Below are 16,705 nucleotides of genomic sequence, written 5' to 3' on the forward strand. Positions count from 1 at the left end.
GTAACATCAACAAAACGTCAGCAATCGGCGTAACGATGTAATCACCGCCAGGAATAGAAGGTGCTGATGACAGACACGTATTTGACGGCTAGGGGTGGCAGGTGAACGAAAGTGGTTTGGCTCAAGCGGCTGGTAGGTTTTGAAGAGTAGGATTCGAAGTTGGAATATTCAGGCTGAGCGTATCAGAAGAAAAGTCAATTAAGGCCGAGTGTACCGAAAGGAAATCAAGGCCAAATATAAGGTCATGAGGGCAACACGCTAGCATGGCAAAAAAAACACGGTGTGACGACTAGCCATGCTGACATGAGCAGTGCCTATTCCGGTTGCTTGTGCAGTACCGCCATCAGCAACACGTACTGGATGCGTTGTAGACGATGTCATAATCTTTTCAAGCCTCGGCGTAAAGAAGCGCTCATATTAGACAGGTGCGCACCTTTGTTAATGTGGGCGGCCACAGGAAATGGTCGACTTTACTTCAAGCAGGCTGTGGTGCGTGAGAGGCGTTAGTAGAGATTTCGGGGGCATCATTGGTATGGCGGCTTTATTTCCACAAACTGCTCTATCTAGTTTTCCTGCTGCGATTGACCAGAGAACCTCAGCGAGGAAAGTGCCGAGGTGGTGGAGAGCGGGATTCATGGCGTAGCAGTGACAGGGAGCGGGAGCAGTGACGACTGGCCGAAGGGGCGACAGTTGGGGGCTCGTAATGTGACCACGAATAGAAATTGGAGGGTGCGGCTGCTGAACGTCGAGGGGTCGTAGGGTGCATGTAAGCAGGCGTTGAGAAGGTCTGACGTGATTGGTTTGACCAACGGCGGTGGCAATAGCGAGAAACATGCCCATAGTAGTGGCAGGAAAAATAAATAGACTGGTCGTCGGGTGTTCGCCGTTCCGAAGAGTTGTGAAAGGGCATTGTAGGAGGTGAACGGCGAGCGTGTTCCTGGGAGTAATGCAGGACTTCAGGGTGGGTGAAGGGACACGCTGATGGAAGGCCGAGGTTCGCAAACTTCTGCATCACCACAGCCTGTATAAACGTCACTGACGGCTGTTGTTGGTCAGAGGCGAGCGTTGAGAAAAAAGGTGGCTCAATTTCCCAACAAACAATGAGCGTGACGTTGTCATAAGTGGGCTACTGGCGGGTGGCTTCACACAGTAAGTTTTCGGCCGTGTTGGGCAGCCGGGTGAATCGCTGAGTAATATGGCGGCTCTTGGATTCTTCAAACCACCAGCACTCTTTAATGCAGGTGTCGACGGTGGCAACGTTATTATGTACCAGAAGAATAAAGGCGTCGCTTGCTATGCTTTTCAGCACATGGGCCACCTTCTCAGACTGATGCATATACTCATGAATCTGGTGGCATAGGGCGATGACAAATTGAATGTACGCGACAAACGACTCAATCGACGTCTGTGCATGAGCCGCTTATTTATACAACGCAGCGATCTGCCGTCCATCGGTGTTCCCAAAAAAAGTCGAAAATCTTCTATTTGAAGAGTCCCAGCTTGTATTCTCTGCTTCGTGCATCTCGAATAACACCCGCGGTTGACCATCGAGGTAGAGAAGCACATTGGCACCTCCACCACAAAGTTGTTACGTAAAAATGGCACAAGACAAGTCTACTTAGAAGCTAAATTGATACTTATGATACTTATAGACAAAGAAGAAGGAAAGCATGCACAGCGCAGAAACCATCCCAATTCTTCGGCGTTGTCTTTTGATCGCTGATATGTCAGCTATGTAGCTATACCGTGACTACAGAGAATAGAAAAAATTCTTAGCACATATTGATAAGCGGAAAACTGCTCTTCTGCTACAAAAGTAACTTGACCTCCTCGTAACATAGAATACAATCAGTCACTGCAACGTAAACAATTTTGGAGGTTTCTTTCGTATTGATGCCAATTCAAAAGTGTAAGTCACTAAAAGAAACTGAACGTCGGAATGACCTCAAATTGAATCAGATCGTCACACAAGCGTCCAAGCACATTCGGCAAAGCATCTGGAAGTTTTTGGCCTCTAGAGAATAAAAGTAATAGCTTGCGCTAATGCAAACAATGCCGAAGCTGGATTTCTGTCTGTTCTTAAAATGGCGTCAATCGACTTGCGAGAAACTGCGACAGGTATCTCTCTACACGTATACCAGATTACTCAAAAATGGGCTCTGTGAAACGAAAAAAAATCTACGGAAGTAATAATGCCTGTTCACCCTATAGGTTCTTTTACAAGTATAGTGCTTGCTTATTCGTAAGAACCTAATAAAATGTGTACTTACCTGCAGTCCGCTGGGAAGCGGAAAAATGGTGATTTTCTGTTCCTTCAGGAGTTTTCACTCCTCAAAGCATTACAGCATCTCTTGTGTCGTTTTCACACTTTTCTCAATTTTCCCGCGCAGTCACACTCACAGACACCAAATGTTTTTCGCTACGAAGTAACAACAAAAATTCTACATGCGCACGTGGAGAAACCGGCATGAGCAGACCAACGAATTGGCTGCAGAAGAGATTAGAGCGAAAGCGCCGGCTGTCCGCAAAAGGATGAAAGCGACTATCTAAGTATAAAGGCTATAAAAAAAAAATTTGTGGGACACAATTTTACATTTTTACTCATAATTACATAACTGGACTTAATTGATGGGTAGGTTACAAAAATGAAGCTACCTATGCAACAGTTGTTCAATTATCGCCTGCTAAGAAAACAAGAAATGTTTCATTTCGAATGCCTAAACTTGCGTGCGAGATATGTCTTACTACACCCATGCAGTGCAGACAAAGTAAACGATTATTTTTACGTCAACGAAGCGATGGAGAGCTGCGGATGGTTGTCGGAACACTCGTTACCGCAATGCCAATGTGGAAGCAAATGTTCCAGGTTATTGTTATACCAGACAGGAAGGGCCACATGCAATAGCTGTATCATATTACCACGAGCTGAAACGTGCTAGAAGTGGATATTTTGATGGGAACCACGTCGAGCTTTCACATAAGGAAGAAATAAATGGCGAAAACAAACTGCCATTCACCGAGTAGCTGCCACGTTTCACCAACGCATTGCAGAAATACGCGATGAGTGCGTACAAAATGTCTGTTCACAGAAATATACATGAGATATGATTGCGAAAATCTGACGCGTATGCCTTGCGTGACGACATGTCTGTCGCAGTGTGGAAGCATTTCACAGGCTGAAAATGGGCGTGTTAAAATCATTCCGTCCATAAAAACATAAAACAACTAAACACTACGATCTGCTTAATTGATGCTACAAAGAGCAAAGCTTGAAGAGTGAGGCTCTAGAATAGCTATAAGAATTTTAGTGCGGCAGTGGTCAAATAAGTGAGAATGAACTATAGTCTCATAAATTATCCACGAAAAATTCCCTTAAAGAGAAGTATGGCGAATTTTATGGTGTAGAGCTGCGCTTACGTCTCGTAACTGAAAATTCATTGATACGCGCAAGTCGGAATACTTGGCTTCTAGTCGTAAATTCATAACAACTACTTTGAAATGAAAGACAAACATTTCGAAGCATGGAATTACAAAACACACATGTGTACATTGGGCAAGCCATGTGCCGAGTAATTTCCTGATGCGACAAATTTTTTCAATATTTTTATGCATAGTGCGCAAAAACAAAACAACATGGTATGAACATAAATATTCAATAACGACTACCATTCTGACATTCAGAAAAGGAATTGTGTAGGTACTATAGGAGCATCGCTATCTGCTAGTAGCTTAGAAGCAATATCGAAAAACCCTAATCTTCATGCATATAGTGACTTCATTCCGTACATTGTGTAGGTGCAAATGGAAGACACTAGTGGAAATTTGTTTATTATTATCGCAGTCGAAAAACAAGAACATAGTGTCAAAAATTACCACTCTTTGTATATGTCTACTCGACATGCTGCAAGTCCACAGCACAAGTGACATGCAGACTTGGCAATGCAGCGAACTGAACACAAGCCATGATAGCAGATTGCCTGGACAAAGCCTACTGAAATAGGTCGCGAAAGTTAAGGCGAAAAGCGGTTTAGATCCTGTTGCGAGTAACATCAGCCTAGGGAGCTATAGGTACTGCGACGTAAGCGTGACTGTGCTTGGAGGGAGCAAACACTAATAGTGAAAAGCCATGTGTTATGTTCGAGCGAAGCAACAACTATGTTTTACAATTTACATTTCTTTCCTTCATCAATATTTTGTAGGTGTTATGGGCAAAATAAAATAGCAGGTTTCTTATTATTACAAAACTTTTTTTTTAACGCCAGTGCCGACGCCATCAATTCTCACTTCAGCTCTTCGACTGCATGGGAAGACAAGCTCGTTAAATTCGTCTGTTATGACAGATGACCACACATGTCTAAGTGTTGTGCCCTTGCTTGCGTTCCTTGCTTTACGTGCAGTTGTGAGGTGTGTTTTATTGTTGGTGAACGCCATGAGTGCAGTGTCCAGCAGGCAGAGGAACGATGAGGATTATTATTAACACTGAGTGCTTGCGTGAGTACCTGCGGGAACGATGTGCAGCGCGAGGATACAGTAGAAACAACCGTGTATCTAATGGCCCATGCCTTTTAGATTACAAACATGGGCCACTCGGCACTGTTCTGACTTGGCCTTGATGCACGAGTATTTTTGCGGCCCGGTTTCGCTGTTGAACGTTCAGTGCCCACTATTATTGATATTATTGGTGAGAATATCGCCAAGTTGTTTATTGTGCTACAATTCACATGCCTCAATTCATATACTTAACAGTTTTTGGAGCCAAATGCAAAACATAGCACATGTAGTGGTCCGCACACTTTTGTCCTTATTACAATTGTGGCAGTGTAACAAATTTGAGTTCTTGTCAGTATAAATAAAACTGAAATGTCATAACTATGGTGTAGCTAGGCGTCTGTTGTCCCTGTTAGAACTGAAGAACAGTATCATTGCCACGCTAAAAAACTTGCCTAGTTAATTGACTGATACGTGGGGTTTAACGTTTCAAAACAACCTTATGATTATGAGGGATGCCGTGGTGGAGGGCTCCGGAAATTCTGACCACCCGGAGTCCTTTAACGTGTACCTAAATCTGAGCTTATAGGCCTACAATAATATTTCTCCTCAATCGAAAATGAAGCCACCGCAGCCGGGATTCAATCCTGTGACCTGCGAGAGCTTTCGTATGTGCGAAACAAGTAAGTAACGCTGCAGATACGACCAGTACGCTGTTGGTTGCTTTACCCTATCTACGACAGATGCCACAAGCACCGAATACAATATCCAAGAAAAAGGTTCCCTTTAAAGCCGAAAAAAATATTGTGATAGTTAACCTAAACATGGATATTTAGCCTTGCGTAGATATTAGATAACGTAGCGGGACGTTGACTAGGAGCGTGCTCGTGAATTACTCGCCAGTGATCGCCTAATCTCGGGTGATTAGAGATCAGGGGCCTATAAAAACTAGTTTGAGGTAGAATTTTGCACGATTGACCAGAGATTGTCGTCACTTCATTACGAGCAATCTGGTCACATACACTTTATTTTTGGTCCGCCGGAAGTGTTCTCTCTTCATAAACAGAGTGCTCAGTCTTATGAGCAATGGATTATCAGTGCCCCGCCGCGGTGGTCTAGTGGCTAAGGTACTCGGCTGCTGACCCGCAGGTCGCGGGTTCGATTCCCGGCTGCGGCGGCTGCATTTCCGATGGAGGCGGAAATGTTGTAGGCCCGTGTGCTCAGATTTGGGCGCACGTTAAAGAACCCCAGGTGGTCAAAATTTCCGGAGCCCTCCACTACGGCGTCTCTCATAATCATATGGTGGTTTTGGGACGTTAAACCCCACAAATCAATCAATGGATTATCAGCTTTTTTCAAACGTATGGGATTCTATGGAACATTCCCTAGCAGTTATATATACCTTGGCCTAGATACTTGGATTCACCCCGCACTTATGGCACTCGACTAAAACATGAGATAATAATCGATAAAGGGAAGTGTCAGATAAACGGTAAAATATAGGTCGAAATATATTTCACATATATAGAATTCAACTTTTCCAAAAAATGAACAATATTGAGTTTTTAGTTTTATGTATTTATCTCTTTCTCACCTTGTCGCGCTTCAATCATTGGTGGGCGTTCATTCCAGTGGCAATATGTTTTCGCACTTTTTGTTCGAAGTTTCGTGATCGCAATGTAATCTGTGCATGCTGCAAGCTGGAGCTGCTGGTGTTTCTTCAAGTTATGATTCCATTTTCGTCCTGTCGCATTCATTTCTTCGACCTTGTGAAAAAACCGTGACGTATTTTGTTTCGCGGAAAGTCCGGAAAGGAAACAAGCACGAAAGTTATCGGAATATCCGCCACATTGACATCGAAGAGTGGGAAATGAATATGAGTTTTGGCGGATAAGAACGAAAAGAGGTGGTCTATCGTGTTCTAACCTTTTAAAATATTTTAGCCCTCAGTAATGATCTCTCTACATAAACTAAAGCCTATCTTATCCCACTGTGTACTTACATATACTGAAATTTCCGTTGTAAAACTGTTCTCAAACTATGTTATGTGCAACCGTTACTAGGAATACTAGTTCGATATTACCATATAGCACAAAACTGAACGTCATGTTCGATGGCGCTTTGCATGCAAAAACTATTCTGCATTACTTTATTCGATTTAACTAAAACCATCACAAAATCTTCATAGCTTACGCAGGTCTCCGCCGGTTGTTACTATTCAGAGCAGAAAAACACCCTCATAACTTTGAAACATGGTGGAAACTGCCATCGTATCACATACTTGGTATCGGCAAGAGCATCTTTCCAGAGATTGTACAGAGACAGCAGCTTCGACAGATACCACATCTACTGTACACCGAACAAGATTTGCGGCAGTGCCTCGAGGAGCTATCTTTGGCACATACGCCCGAAAACAGACAAGACAACATACTAATGAGTCACGGTATGACACTCAGCTGGGGACCAAAGTGACAAACTCAGAGGAGAAGCTCTCTGACGAGCTGCAATTAGAGACAGCTGTTTGGCGCATGCCTAAGTGTTCTATTGTGAGCGCATGCTTATAATATCTGTGTTTTTAGCCTCCCTTATTGCTGTAGTCTATATACTTATAATATTTATGCGGAATAGAATATTATATGCCACAGTTGGCCACTACCTTCGTTGATAGAGCCAAGCGCGAAATGTCGATTTGTGTCGGATTTCTCCGCCCACCTTGAACATCCTTGAACCCCCTTCTCGAGTGCGGCTTGTCGCCAACAAATGCCATTTGATGAGAAACGTGAGTACAACTGGCTTCATTTGCGGGTGAATTTCGGAAACCAGCTGTGTTTGTGGGTTGAGGACTGCTCAACCTGCCTCAGGCAATGCTCAATGCCATCACGTCATAGAACCATATGTTTGTGCTGAAATTATAGTGCAATCATTTTGATGCAGTTCTATAACCCTAGCACGTGCGGTGAGCCTGCAGTGGAAAGTTTGGATTTTTCTGAGAGCTTGAAACTACGTACTGACAGCACTCGGAAGCTACAATAAATACGGCTGCAAGACCTTGGCAGATACAGCACCGCAGGAGATTCTCAGGCATCCACTTCCTCCGTCGGTATGTCGGAGAGAGACTTGGATGCCCTGTGTAGCATACTCCTTCAAATGCCTCCTGAAGCCATGCTGTCTCTCAACGAAACTGGAATCTGGTGGCTACCAGAGCTGAGAGGTGCTAGTCCTATGCAGGCAGTCAACTCAATTCGCTTAGCCCTGGAGGCTCTGTCCACGTATGACACCCGCGTCTTTTGTGTAGCATGGCTTTACTGCTGCCTCGCAGGCCGGCAAGCCTTTCGCGCTTGGCGGGCGTATCGAGTCGGCTCTACGGATGCCGCATTGACCGGGGATTTCATTCTTCATGAGCGCTTGGCATCGGCATTGAAGTATCCGGGCTGCCACGTGATGGGAGCGAAGGTTGAAAGTCCCGACAGGATCCACGCATGCGTTATGGCGACACATCCGGAACGCTCGTCACTAGAGCACAACATCATCAGCTTGTGCGTTCTTCGTAGTATGCCTCGTCTTTTCGTCTGTGTTGTGCGCGATGAGGCACATGTCATCAACGTGCTGCAGTCGCTATTGAGGGGAAACGCACCCCAGTTGGCGGGCAGTTACTTGGGTGAACTTAGCTTCGCATTTTCAAGTACCCCAGAGCACATAGGTGACATCGTAGTGCGTTCTAGGTGCACTGCTTCAGACGAGTTGGAGATCCACATGAAGACACCTGACAATAGCGACGTGGAAGTGGAACGTTGCCAACCATCCCGTGAGAGTTACTTTTCTTTCTCTATGTAAAATACATAAAGTCCACCATGGTTCGGTCATTATGAGACATATACGGTTGGTACTGTAATCTCACTTGGCACATGTATACACTGACTGTGCCACCGGTTCTGTCATAAAGGTATTTAACTAGAGCCGTCGAACAGGGGATATCATGGAAGCAATATATCCACAAGTGGTCGTCGTGAGCCAAAGAAATACATTTATTCTTTCCAATTTTCTCACCCACGCGGCATTTTTAGCTACTTCTAATCACTTCACTCCTCTACGTATGCCTCAGGCAATGAAGGTAGCACGAACCCAGAGAAACAAGTTGTTAGTCGAGTCACATCGTGTATAGTTTGCGTTCGCTTGTGCACAGTCCGACTCAACGTTACTGTTTGTAAGGGGAGCTGAAGGATGGGTTTTGTCCCGTGACGGCTCTGTTGAGCTAATCAAGGATTTCGAATATGAACCTGCTGCGGTGAACAATTCTTCATAAGGGTCCCCAGCAAAGCACAAACCTGCTTACCGCTATGTTACTGAGTCAAGTACCACAACAGAAATATATACTTGCAAATTTTCATTTTTTTATTTTTAATATTTACATACAAGTTCATCACTTGCATATTACTCCTTAACTAACTTGCAATCCCGTAAGGATAAGACACATAGTCAGTACTGCTGAACTAGTGTTAGAATAGGAAAAAAGCTTTTATCCGCGGAACGCGTCATATTACAAAACTGAATGGACAGTCGCATGACCTTTCCTTCTTACTTGTGAAAGCCTTGTATAAATAAACAGCAGCGAATTCATTTTGCATTATTTTGTTATCACATATATTATACAATACTACCACACCAAATTATAATTGTATTCTGTTTCTCCACCCAGAACAAGCTATCGCTTCTTATAAACAACGCCAAGACCTCCGACGCCGCCAGATTTCCACAACACTTACTCGAAGCAAGGCCAGTTCCTGTGGAAACACTCTTGAACATTACCATCATCGCTAAGGTAAATACCATGTTGCCCATAATATGCCGAATGCATCAAAACCAAAATTAAAAAACTGTTTTTTATGTATATGTTCCTCCATATATGCGATATAAGCTAACAGCCCCGCGGTGATTGTCTAGCAAGTCAAGGCACTCGGCTGATGACCCACAGGTCACGGGATTGAATTTCGGCTGCGACGGCTGCATTTTCCATAGAGATGAAAATGCTGTAGGGCCACGTGCTCAGATTTCAGTGCAGCCTAAAAAACCCTAGGTGGTCGAAATTTTCGTAGCCTTCGCCAACAGCGTCTCTCATAATCATATGGTGGTTTCGGGAGGTTCAATTTCACATATCAGTAACATGTGATGTGGGCTAAGACGCCGTAATGGAAGCTAGGAAATAAATATAGAAAGGACTTTTTCTAGTTCACGGTAGTGCAGCTTTGAATGCTAACCATGCAATGAAAACTGTTAGCGCATCAGTTAGCTCCATCTTACCAAAAAGAATTCTTGTATCTGCCAACAAATCGTTTTTCAAATGCCACCACTGAAATGCAAAGACTCATTACGAATTCGCAGTCTATAATTTTCCGAACATTTGTGAAATAGCGCTGCACTGCCCGCTTAGCGGCTGCTAGGGGCAAATATCTACAGAGTCGCCCATCATCGGGAGCGAGGATAACGCTGGTGCGCACTTCATAGGTTTGGAGGTCGACGAATTACAAAACTACCAAGCGTAACCACAGCTGAGCATTTCTGGGAACAGTTTCGAAACAAGCAAAGTTTACGCTCTGAAATAAATAATCTTTGAGAAAAAGAAAGCGCAGAATTGTTCACAGGTGATACTTGTTGACTGAATGGGTACAGTGAGAGACCACTGCAGGCAGTCGCAGTGATTGCGTGCCCTAAAATTAGCTTATTGCGTAAAAGGCAGCCAGTGCCTAAACGCAGACTATGTGACATGCACTTAAACAGTCGTTTCCCAGTATTAAACAGGTATATCGAATAATAACTAAGCAATGTGATCGCACTGCCGCAGATGAAATGTGCACTTGACTTAAATTGCACAAATCACATTTTTGCGTGGACGCCATAAGCTTTTAGAAAATAACTTCGCAAAAACTTTTAAAATTCACCTCTGTGGTGAGTTGAGCGTGCCGTCAGAAACATTATACTTTCTTTTCTTATGAGTTCTCACACGTTTCATACAAATCTTACTCAAGTGGTGTCACGCTCTGCATTTATCGGTCTCTTTGGTGAGAAATGTCCCGTTCCCTTTCTTTAAATCTAGTAGGTTCAATCATTGGTAGTCTGACAAACCTCAGCGTACAGGGAGAATTCTGTTTTAAAGTTAATCTTATCTTGTTTTCAGACACAAAACCCCAGATAATATTTTTACTATGATTTCTACTACTACATTATTATTCTAGTGAATTAGCCAGCATCCCTAGCAACAAAATACACAGCAAAGCTGTAGCTTACGCGACTGTGGTTAGTATGAGAGGCAATGTATGAAGCGAATAATGTGGCCCCGCGTAACGTGAAAGTTAACAGACACATCAGGTAACAAATCGCTGGACTGGCTGTTCAAAGAATGGCAGTAGTCGAAAGGACCTGCATCTGAAAGGCATCGATCACAAACGGAAAATTTATTGCAGCAGGCAGCTGCAAAGCCGAGTAAAAGCGAAGTGTAAATACCACAATGTAAAGTTTAAAGCTGAACTACATATTTTGCAAGTTCTACAACCATTAAAATACGGCTTTGCAATGCAAGAAAATTGAGGCTGGGATGGGCTGCTTCAAGTTTTGAGGAAATCGGCAAAATAATAAGGTGGTTTCAGAGTTAGCCAACATATGGGCCAGCTTGTGGAGGCAAATAGTCTCTAGAACGCCAGGATCGATGGGTAACAAAACGATGAGTGATTTTTTGTCACTCCCCAAAAGTCGCAACACATCGCCTAAGCAAGAAAGTAAGGGAAATGCTGGCAGCATGCGCCTGTTGCAACCACAGTCTGTTGACTGTTTCCAAGCTTCGAAATCCTAAGTTCACTCAGCTACTTAAACTGAAGACACGTGTGAAGGCTGACACCGGGCTACGTTGCGTACGTCCACCGCTTCGGCACAGAGCACTGGTCTACCATGTAAAAAGCTTTCAAATAAGCAACTGCATATCTCATTACTCTCCAATTTTGTTATGTGCAGAGCAGCAGCGCAAGAACCTCCCAACCTATATAGAATTACAGTTAAGGTGGCCTTCGATGCTGGATCTGACACTACTTAGCACGTCACACCGATCAGAGTACCAGCTTTTTCAGCAGAGTGCTAACGCTGAATGAATGGTCACAGCCGTAAGAGTGGGTGTAAGCCCTGCCCAAAGCCATGGCTGTGGCACTAAGGATGACATCGCCGAAACACCTCATTACCGACTATTGACCATTTACGTTATGCCAAGCCCTTTGGCGACGAGGACTTATGCTGTTGCTTAGCAAAAACTCCGACTTCAATGTTTTACTGAGCTTCAGTTTTAAAAGGAACGATGACCTGTTACATGGCAACACGTGTGAAATTAACTGCCGGGTTAACAATTTCCGGAGCCTTCTACTACGGCGTCTCTCATATTCATATAGTGATTGTACACCCCAAACATCAATAAATAAATAAATAAATCAAGAAATAATACGCATGAAATTAACATTAGCAACAAAAAAGAGCTTTATGTTTGCATAGAAAGTCTTTTTTGCATAAATATATGCAAATGCGCAAACCTGAAGGCGTAGCTGAGCGTTGCCAACCAATTTTCACTTTCAAGCTGGCCCATGATTATATTGCCGTAGTTGGGTCCGATACGCGTGCCCATTGACGTGCCGCTAACTTGGACATAGCGTTGCCTTTCAAATTGAAAGTTATTTAGCTATAAAATGAGCCTGAGCAATACTGCGAATGTGTTGCTGTAGATATATTTACCCGGTGATGCTGCTTCATAGGATCTGGTGACTGCCGCTATTGCGTCTACATGCAGAATGTTTGTATATAAAGAAGCTACGTCTAGCGTGACCAAAAAATGTAAAAGTAGGAAAACTTAGTTGCCTATCTGCGTAACATGTATCACCCTGTTCCTCTGTTCTCTACCTTGCTCAGCAAGTCGCACTACATTGTATGTATCGGTTGATTACGTAGCAGCTTTGCAACGCCCCACTGCGGTGGTCTAGTGGCTAAGGTACTCGGCTGCTGACCCGAAGGTCGCGGGTTTGAATCCCGGCTGCGGCGGCTGCATTTCTGATGGAGGCAGAAATGTTGGAGGCCCGTGTGCTCAGATTTAGGTGTACGTGAAAGAATCCCATGTGGTCAAAATTTCCGGAACCCTCCACTACGGCGTCTCTCATAATCATATGGTAGTTTTCGGACGTTAAACCCCACACATCAATCAAAACGTAGCAGCGTTGTAACGTCATTTATTTAGCTCTTTGTGATATTTCTGTTATTATTTTAGTATTTTTTCTTCTTTTTCATCTTGATATTCCCGGTCGGACTATTCTTCATATTATGTGCTTTAACTTTTATGCGTTTTATTGTTTATTTGTAAACAACGTGCTGGCCACGTGCTCGCACATGGAAACGATATCTTTTTACACGTGTATCGGGTGCCCTTCTAATTGTGTGACTAGCTTTTGTATATGCCCATATATCGCCTTGCATGCCGGTTTCATATCTTTATCTTATTGATATGCACATGTATACAAACAGCACTTACGGCATAAACTGCATTCTGATTGAGGCCGGACTCGCGGCCGAAACGTCAATAAAATCACTTCGTACATACGTCTTCTTCACTGCGCATATATATATATATATATATATATATATATATATATATATATATATATATATATATATATATATATATATATATATATATATATATATATAGACGTTGCGAGGAAGGAAGCGCACCGGCTCCGTAGTAACAACGGAAGCAAAAATGCACGACTAACAAAGAAAGACATTTATTAATCACATACGTCATACAAATACATACGTCATGGTCACACTGACGAAGGCTGGCCCACCAGCAAAAACGTATGTCATTATTAAAAGTGTTCCCTCGTTAGTCGTGCCTTTTCGCTTCCGGTATATATACATATATATATTTATATATATATATATATATATATATATATATATATATATATATATATATATATATATATATATATATATTTATATAGTCAAGTAGATCCTTCGTGAGCGGTCACAACGTGGTTTATTTCGACGTTTCGGCCTAGAGTCTGGCTTTCATCAGAATCCTGATGAAGACCAGACTCTATGCCAAAACTTCGAAATAAACCAGGTTTTCACCCCTCACGGAGGATCTACTTGACTATATGCAACGCTACGGCCACTCAACCACCATGCCTGCCTAAATATATATATATATATATATATATATATATATATATATATATATATATATATATCGGCATTATACGATCAAAAAGACGGGGCTCCCGTCTAAACGTCGGCAGAATAAACAGTTGATCTGTGAAAGCGCATCTACTTTCATATTTCTAACGTTCCGGCAACCGAAGTTATATATATATATATATATATATATATATATATATATATATAGGTTAGTAGATCCCTAAGTAACTATAAAACGCACTTTTGCTGCTGTGATCTGCAAGTCATCGGCATCAAGCAATTTAGTATTATTTAGATGCTTGAAGGTTTTGCATACTTCCCTTTCATTTCTTGGTCGAGAAAGGCACTTTGGCTCACATGACTACAACCGGCGACGAATTCCGCGTTATCATCGCACAAGGGCAACTGCAATATACGGTATTCATTAAAGTTATTTTGAGTGTTGCTTCACTTTTATCTTTGTCCCAAAAGTTTAGAGACTCAGGCATAGAATTTTTATTATCATGACCGAGTATGGTATAATTAGCTTTCATGTCACACTTGACCATTGTCGATTGGTGTGCTCAAAAATTCGCTGACAGTAGGCTTGCTTGGCACGCTGACGTTCAGCGTTTAATCTAAATGAACTTTTTTTATTTCTTTCAAAATTTTAGCAGAGCGCGGGCGTAAAAAAGTTTGATAACAGAGGTGCTTACGCTTTATCATTGTCAAATGTTCGCGAGTTGCGCAGGGTTTTTTTACATTTCTTGCAGGTTTTATGGCTTTGAAAGGAAAATGTTTTGCGTAAGTGCGTTGAAAAATGTGTATGAGAGACGCCGTAATCGAGGATTCTGGTAATTTCGAGTATACCTGATTTTTCTTAACGTGTGCTCGAATGTCACCACACGAGCGTACAGCATTTTTGACTTCATAAAGAATGCAGCCACTGCAACTGGGATTTGATGCCGCGACCTGCGGGTCAGCATCCGAGTACCTTAGCCAATGGACCAGCGCGGCAGGGAAGCACTGAAATTTGTGATGTGCCGAATACTGAGCTGAACGCAAAACAATTATTGATTTGAAAAACAGAAACGGAAGTTACCAGCCTTCAAATTTCAAAACCGCAGCAGACGACGAAAAAAACGTTCTCTTTCGAGTTTTACTTTTCTACTGGCGTCTAAGATTATTTCCAATCATCACGTACCTCTTACTGCCGGATGCCTCGCCTCACGGTGGACGTTGTGCAGCGCTCCTAGCATCGTTTTTAAAGGTTTTCGGGCTTAAGGAGCTTTTCATAACTCAAGGAGTGCGACAGTGAATTTGTTCTGACGCCGTTCTTTTCTTTTCCCTATTTGATTTGGCTGGCTTCATACACTACCTCTTCCGTCAGGAGCCGTGATAGTCTGAAGGGCTGGTCGACGAATTAGTTGATGCCAGAGAATACCAGACTCACTCAAAATAGGATACAAAAATAATAAATAATAATTACGCATATGATACGCACGGATTGCAAAATGCTCCCTGGACATCGCATAGGTCAAAGCACCCTACGCACTGAAGGTCATGAAGTAGAAGCAGGGATTAAAGATACAAAGTCGGGCGCAGCTGCAGTTCAACCTAATAAAATGTATATGTTATGTCGTCGTCTGACAATAATTCAGGGGAAGCGTCAGCGACATAAACTATGATTGTTTTGAACATCAAACTGTTTTTGTGGCAAAGCAGCTCGTAAGCTAGGTCATGCAAACTAAATAACTGAATCCAAAGCATTCTTTGTACTAACCCGTTTGATTATACCCTTCATACTACAGTGAGCAGTTGCTATGACTTGCACACGGCAGTGCACAAAGCTCAAAAGATTACCTGTTCACCACCCAATTTCCACGCAAATGGAATGGTCAGGTGCGTGTAATCGTGCCTTGCTAAGTAAACATAAATGTTCGAAATGGTGAGAGTCCCTCGAGTTCCAGACTTCCAAATTATTTCATTACAAGGTGCCTCTGTGCCTCTTCATGTATGGCGTAAATGGCGGTATGCGCATGTTTGTCAAGCGTTCACGACGTCACGATGACCATGACCCGATGTTGCCTCACTAAAAAAATACAAACATATCAATTCTTCCAAAACTAAATAGCCGTGGTTGGACTGACAGCATCAATGCAGACATCACGCACTCAGAATGTTCGGTATCACGTGACGTTTTACACGTCCTAGAGAGATTCCGCGTCATGGAGCCGTGGTATGACCTTGTTGCCGATTCTGCTGAAATATATGTTTATCTTGCAGGAAAATATAGGTGTCCATTTATTAGAAGTTCAAGTTGACTAATGGCTTAATAAACCGATCTTACTTTCAAACGTCTAGTATTGAACTTTGTCTTGCGAATCATTCACAGATTTGGCTTCACAGGTGAAAATGTGTGTTTTTTTTTGTGAAGCCACCACTGCCGCTTAGCACATCTTGTTCAGAAACTCCCATGGTTATGGCACCCAGTTGAAACGGTGATGTGCACGAGTGCCAAACATATTTATAACAAATGAACCCACGTCAATGAAGCAGAAAATTACCGTTACCCTGCTCTGGGAGTCATTATGGTGGGACTGGTGCTGCTAATCTTGAGGTTGGCTCTTCAATCGGTGTGGTTGCGCGCTCCTGAAAGCTGAAAAAGAAACACCCTGCTGAATAAGCACGTAATACAGCTGTCACTATGCTGCATCGTCCGTGTTTTTTTCTTGTCTTCCAGTAACTGGTGGTACAAGCTTTTTACAATATGTTATTCAAGTTATAAACACTATGCGGCACAATTCAGTTCGAATTAAAGTAGAGATTAAATGTAAATATTCGCACTCTTTTGAAGGAAACCTTTACACGAGTGCAATATCTGCAGATACAAATTGACCCGTGGAATTAGGTGAGCATGCTTTTGTCATTAGGTTGAACCATGTTGTTAGAGCTGAACTTGCAGCAACAAAGAACTCGAAAGATCATAAATACCTCACAAAAGTGGTCTTGCTGT

General features: G+C 42.8%; 1 protein-coding gene across 1 annotated transcript in view; it reads left to right on the forward strand.

Moving 5' to 3' along the window:
• Window positions 1-16,705, forward strand: part of LOC119160846 (uncharacterized) — a 275,521-nt gene that overhangs the window by 215,934 nt on the left and 42,882 nt on the right. Inside the window, exon 2 of the mRNA XM_075880656.1 lies at window positions 9,185-9,307. Coding sequence (XP_075736771.1) covers window positions 9,185-9,307 — 123 coding nt within the window. The remainder of the gene's footprint in view (window positions 1-9,184; window positions 9,308-16,705) is intronic.

Source organism: Rhipicephalus microplus, chromosome X (genome assembly GCF_043290135.1).
Source record: "Rhipicephalus microplus isolate Deutch F79 chromosome X, USDA_Rmic, whole genome shotgun sequence".
In the NCBI taxonomy this organism is placed as follows: Eukaryota; Metazoa; Arthropoda; class Arachnida; order Ixodida; family Ixodidae; genus Rhipicephalus; species Rhipicephalus microplus.